At 40.8% G+C, this 6420-nt stretch overlaps 1 protein-coding gene across 2 annotated transcripts; it reads right to left on the bottom strand.

Annotated features, from left to right (window-relative positions):
* Positions 1-3603: 3603 nt before the first annotated feature.
* Positions 3604-6104, bottom strand: LOC102878529 (eukaryotic peptide chain release factor GTP-binding subunit ERF3B). 2 transcript variants are annotated; one of them, XM_015596241.2, is made up of 3 exons: positions 6019-6104; positions 5604-5912; positions 3604-5318 (listed from the first exon to the last, which is right to left on the bottom strand). In XM_015596241.2, the coding sequence occupies exons 2-3, from the start codon at positions 5899-5901 to the stop codon at positions 4021-4023; spliced, it is 1596 nt and encodes a 531-aa protein (XP_015451727.1). In that variant the 5' UTR covers positions 5902-5912; positions 6019-6104; the 3' UTR covers positions 3604-4020. The 2 variants fall into 2 exon arrangements, with proteins under 2 accessions (XP_015451727.1, XP_015451719.1); XM_015596233.2 differs by having other exon boundaries at positions 3604-5912.
* Between the last annotated feature and the right edge of the window lie 316 nt (positions 6105-6420).

Raw genomic sequence — 6420 nt, 5'->3', positions numbered from 1 at the left:
CTTTCTCATGTCCCTGACTTCCCTCTAGGCTTTGAATACTGTGCCATCCGTAGAAGCAAACAGTTCTTGAATTATATTAATTTCTGGTCACTGCAACATTTTACTCACCACCAGGATCTAGTGAAGCCATGTCTTTTCCATTCTGAAACATCATCCATTTAGGTTAGAGCCTCCTTAGGTATATCTCCTGCCCTTCAAACCCTCTGTGTTCCCTTCTTAAATGTGTGAAATGTATGCTTGTGGTTTATCTACCCTTTCGGAAAAAAGTGTATTATTACATTTTATTTCACCTATTCATGTATTCTCTATCAAATTGGCAAAAGAAGCTAATGCAGTTTAGAAAGCTAAATAATATCATATAAACATCAATTAAAGCAGGGTGCAAAAACAAATACAAAGGTAGAAATCAAACACTAAACTTTAATCCAGGGACTGTCAGATAAATATGCAGAAGTTCTTGGGCTCTTTTGTTAGTCATTTGCCTTACCACAATGTGTTCTTCTGGTGTGGCCAAAGGTTACTGATAAACCATGGTAGTGCTAGTAAAAGCAATCTCAGGAGGAGATAATTCATCTAAGTCTCTGTTAGAGACTAGAGAAAGCCTTTTACTCAGTGCCTCAAATATGAAAGAAGAGCTATAACTGGATACATTGACATGATTGTGTATGACAGCCTAACCTTGGACAAATCTTTTTTTGGGGGGAGGGGGTCCTTTCATGCTAAAAGTGAGGGCAGGTCTCAATATTCTCTGCTTGGATTTTTGAAGAAGTTCAACAATCAAAGAGAGAATAATCTTTACTAGAGGGCTGAGAGATGTCTGCAAATTACATGCATAGGTAAATTCTGATCGTTTAATATTAATCTGAATAGAAAATAAGGGGCTTTGCAAACCCCTTTTGATTGGTCTGATTTTTAGAGCCCAAAACTTTCATCCACTGACTTAAAAAATATATACAATTTTTTAAGGGTAAGTGAAGGAAAATGCCCCTATAATTTAGACAAATTTCCTCTAAAACAATCTGGCATTATTGTGTTCAGAACAGACCTGTGAGGGAAGCCAATAGTCAATATTCTACAGGCTACAGTGTAAAATTGTAAGCTGTGCCCTCCTGTATGTAAGCAAGCATTTTTTTCCTTTTCTTTTTTTTCTTCATACATGGCATGCTTATACAGTAGGTTCTTATTTTTTCTTTTACCTTTCCCTTGTTAATTTTGGTGATCTGGTGAACATTAACAAACACACATGGGGTGTTTTGAAAAAGCCTCTCCCAAAGTCTAAGGCAGTCCACTTTCCCACTCCATGGAAAGAGTTAGTGGTATCCCTGATAAGAAACCTTGGATCAAATTTTTCTTCCCTTCAGTAGCCAACCATGAGTAGATATTGTAATTGAAAACTAGGACAAATGGAAATATCCCAAGTCTTAATAGAAAACATGGAAAGAACCATACTGAACATAAAAATAGGCACTGGATCAATGTGAACATGTTCCAATGCTCAGGTTTTGGGAGAACTTCTATAGTTGTTAGTTTCTTCCTTAATGCCCATGAAATGGTAACTAATCATCTCCCTGCTGCTTAACAGTTCATTTTGACTAAAATGGGTGAGCTGAATATTTGTCCTACAAAATGTTTATAACTAAACTTTTAAAAGAGCAGGTTCTTGCATTGTAGTAAACCAAAATTATGATATGGTGAAGGGAGGGTCTATTTTGACAACGGATTTGCCTTTTGAAAATAGGAACATGTAGTGGATATTAAAAGCACTGACAATTTGTCTTGGGTACCAGAGAAAGATGCTCAGAGTGAACAATGTGGAGGTCTGCTAGCTTCTACCAAGCCCAACCTTGGAATTTGAGACGATGCTTTGATAGTTCAGTTAAATTGGTCTGAATTGGAGGCAGCAGGGGACCTCTGAAGGGACACTACTTTGTATGCCCTGGGGAAACTAGTAACTGTTTGTGAATGATGCCAATTTGCAGTATTTGGAGAATACCACCAGACATTAAGAACTATAAAAGAATATATTCAGGATGTTAGAAAGAAATGTTATCATGAGTCTATACCCACTTTCCTAAAGAGTCAGTCTGGTGTTTCCAACCACCTGGATCATCTGCTTCTCACTGAGAAGAATTGGTTTCTAAAATCTATTTATAAAGATTTATGTCCTGCTCTCTGAAAGTTTTAATACAGTTTAGAGCTCCTGGTGGAGAAATCTCTATACAACTGGCTAATGAGAAAAACATTTAGGAGCCAGTTTTTGATGGGAAATTATCCAAATTGGATGAAGAAAACGGGTTCTGTCCTGCCTTGTGATTTTGGCCCATTAGTGAAAGATATGCACAATACTCCCATTGGTAAATTACTAAAATTGCCAAACAATGAGATTGATGCAGCATCAGAAATACATTTTTAAAAGCTTAGCAAACACTGGATTGACCTGTATTTTGTACCAAGTTCAGAGCACAGAGGCAAGAGAAGGAACCCTAAAATAAAGATGAAACTCTTGCCACTGGCATTCTAATTATTAAAGGACTGGGTCCAAGACAATATGAGGCACATCTTTGTGGATTAGGTTAACTGACATATGACCAAATAAAAATCCTCATTTCCCATGTGGGTGCCCTGCATATCTATGATGAATGATTCAAAGAATCATGCTACTGGTACTCTGAAAAGATCAGTGGCTATCTCATAGGTTAGACATCCTGGAGTTACACGGGTACACAAAAGGGAAATGGAGAAGACACTACCTTTGCCTGAGGGTGTTCTGTCAGCAGTCTCCCGCAGTTCAACCAGCCCATGAGTGGGAGGAATTCGCTTTGCCTACCATTGGGCAGATGGTTCCATTGGGCCACTACCCACTTACCAAGACTGAAAGTTCTTACAGCTGTTGATAGTTATGCAGGCAATAAAAGTTGGTGTTTTCCTCAATATGCTTTTCAGAGACAAGTCCAGTATCTCTGCCCCCAAATGTGGGTTGTGACCTGATTGTCAAAATGACCTTCCACATTTCCTACTAATCTCAAACACTGAAAAAGGGTGAAATGGGTCTCATTTCCCAGCTCAGGACTCTCACTAACCCTTGCTTTTCAGTAAATGATTTGCAGCCCTAATGCAAGCATTTATCTTCTCAGTAGTCATGCCCTTTATTGTGTTGTGTCCCACATCTCAAGTCTCATGGTGAACAAAACAAAGGGGCATGTTAACATGATGGAGTAAAAATAAGAGTCCAGTCAACATATGGTCTGAATCCCCAGGTATATTTGGAATTTTGCCATACTCAACATTAGGGGAACTGACGGATGGCCTGAGGCTTTCTTTTTTAAAATCATAAGTTGGGAAGCAGAAAAGCTCCTTTATTGACTGGACTTGGACACAGAAAACAAAGCCAAGTAGGAAGAGCCCTAAAATCAATTGTTTTCAAAATTAAAATTTTCTTTAATGTAAACCTGTGCATTGTTTGTAAATGCCTTATTTAAAACTTAGTGGAGGACAGTTTTTAAAAGCCCAATAAAATGTATTCAATTACTTCAGAAAGTAAAAAAGCTAATTGAAAGTATTATATACAAATTTAAAAAGTAGTCAAAAAATTTCAAATACTGATTAGAGTTTCAAATGGAATATTTTATTCATGTTAGTTGTTTTTTTAACATGTACACACACACTGATACACTCTGATCTGCTTGAACAAGGGTTGTCTAAATATAAGAGAAAATGAAAAATTAAAAAATATATTAATTTTTCATTGTTATAGACAATTACATCCACATCACTTACAAAGCTATTACTGATTCTGTCCAAGGAAACGGAATGGTATAGGAAGAGGAAACTTGTGGGTAAGTTCATCAGTGACATAACTGAGATCTCAACATGAGAAAGCTGACAAAACACGGATTTTTGCTGTGAAATTTCTCTTTGCAAAATATGGAGAAAAGTCTGTCAATGGCCAGTAAATAGGAGAAGGTGGTGAACTTTTGTAGTCAGTTCTCACAGTATTGTGCAGGGGTCTCAAGAAAACTTTTAGTCTTTCTCTGGGACCAGTTTCAAAACTTTTCCAATTGCAATGGTCTTACCCTCATCTCTTAAAATAAAACGACCCATCTGAGGAAAATCTTTGAATGTCTCAAGGCAGATAGTCCCCGCTGTCCTTAAACGGGCAATGCACACTTGATCTTGTTTCACGAAACGGGGCCGCGTCTTACTTTTTTCTCCAGATTTTTTATCTATCAAGGAGATTAAGGCTGTTATCTCAACTTCCTCAATACAAGTATGTATGTGCAGCACTGCATTATAACCTGGGCAGATGATGGACTTGTGTTCAATAATCACTATCTGAACATCAAATGTGCGTCCAGAATGACAAAGATTAGTAGGGTCACAAAGTATGAATCCTGGAAGAATCTCTTCTTCTTCAATTCCCTTCAGTCGGATTTTAAGATTTTCACCGGGGGCTACATAATCAGTTTCAGCATCATCAGAAAGTATTCCAAGAACTTCCACATTGTGCTTGTTTGGCATCATCACGAGCTGCTGGCCTTTAAAAATAGATCCTGATTCCAGCTTTCCCAGAACCACAATGCCCATATCCTTGTACTTATCCACAATTGGCAGTCTAATTGGTCCATCGATTGATCTGCTGAAGTTTGGCATGTTATCCAAATATGGAATAAATGGTAACCCAGTGTACCAAGGGCAGAAATCTGATTGCTCTTTAATATTTGCCCCGGTTAGCCCTGAGCAGGGCATAAAGTGAATGTCCTTTTTGGGACTGAAGCCAACTCTTTTCAAAAAGGGCATCAATTTTTCTTTACATTCTTCATATCTCTCGCTGCTCCAATTTACGGTGGGGTCATCCATCTTATTAATAAGCACTATTAAATATTTTACCCCTGCTGTTTTTGCCAACATCGCATGTTCTCTTGTCTGTCCACCTTTTTCAAAGCCAGTTTCAAACTCTCCTTTCCTGGCAGAAATGACCAGTACAGCCAAATCAGCTTGAGAAGCACCACCAATCATATTTGGGACAAAACTTTTGTGGCCAGGGGCATCTAAAATTGTGAAATGTTTCTTTTCTGTTTCAAAATAGGCACGACCCACTTCTACTGTTTTACCCTTTTCTCGTTCTTCCTGATTTGTATCTAATGCCCAGGACAAATACCAAGTTTCTCTGTTTTTTTCTTTAGCTTCTCTTTCATATTTCTCAAGTGTTCTTTTGTCAACCATTCCTGTCAAAAACATTATCTGTCCTCCAATGGTTGACTTGCCAGCATCTACATGCCCAATGAATACCACATTTACGTGTTCTTTTTTAGGAGCACCTGAGGGTACAACCACAGATTTAGATTTCCTCATTCCCTCTTTCTCCATCATTTCCTGGCCACTTTCTTCTGGGGGCCCTGAATCTCCCAAGGAACTACCCCCTGGCTCAGCTTCACTTACTTCTTTATTGTGCTCCCATGACTCCTCTAGGACCATCTCCACCTCTCCATTTTCTACAACAGGTTCTGAAAGTTCCATGGTAACGGCTGAATTGGAACCTTCACGCAACACTATCTGTTCCTCTTTGGAATGTTCCACAGGTGCCCCCCGTCCCAGCCTTTTACCTTGAGGGTCGCCCGCACCGGCACAGGTTTCCTCGATGCTGGTGGCATCCGCCCCGGGGGTCTGCGGCTGGGCTGGGCTCCGTAGGAAGGACGGGACGAACTCCGTGGCGTGTACGTTTGGCACGAAGGGTTTGGCGTTGACGTTGAGCTGACGGCTGAAGGCCGAGCTAATGTGCTCACGCTGGGTCTCGGCCACTGCCGAGGAGTCTCGGTCCCCGCTCAGGGCCGAACCCAGGGCTTCTATGTCCACCTGGTCCCAGCAGTCAGGCGCCGAGTCGCTGCTGCTGCCGGTATCCATGGTCTGAGGACCTGATGGACGGCGGGGAGGGAGCGGGGTCAGCAAGACAGAAAGGGTGGGCTATGCCGACAGGGGAAAGGCAGCAAGCGCGCAGGACCAAGGGTTAACAACACGAACCTTAGCGGCAGTTCGGAGGCAGCTAAGTCCCAATACTGCATTCGCAGCTGCGGCGGCGGCAGCAGATATGGCGGCTCAAGCCTCTCCTCTTCTGTTTGAGCGGATCTCCTCCCCTAAACCCCAACCACTTCCGACTCCCCCACCGCCGACCCAGCGTCGGGGATGGATTGACCCCTTGCTGCCATCCGTACGCTGGGCTTCCTTAGTTCTCAGTCATGGGCTAAGTCTAAAAGTATAATTTTTAAAATGAAAATTTATGGTTACTTGTTCACACGATCTGGGAGAGCAATTTGACCACGATTTAATGATTAAAACTAGACTAGCACACCTGATTTACAATTCTACTCAGAGATTCAAATAAAAAATGAAAATTCCTATTGAACAAATGGAGGCTGGATGTGG

This window comes from Pteropus alecto, unplaced genomic scaffold, assembly GCF_000325575.1.
Source record: "Pteropus alecto unplaced genomic scaffold, ASM32557v1 scaffold711, whole genome shotgun sequence".
Taxonomy (NCBI): domain Eukaryota; kingdom Metazoa; phylum Chordata; class Mammalia; order Chiroptera; family Pteropodidae; genus Pteropus; species Pteropus alecto.
Note: the sequence above shows the minus strand (reverse complement) of the source record. Positions and strands in the feature narration are given on the sequence as shown.

Excerpts from the sequence above, each read along its gene's own strand:
- LOC102878529 (XM_015596233.2), bottom strand. The coding sequence starts at position 5,901 with ATGGATACCGGCAGCAGCAGCGACTCGGCGCCTGACTGCTGGGACCAG.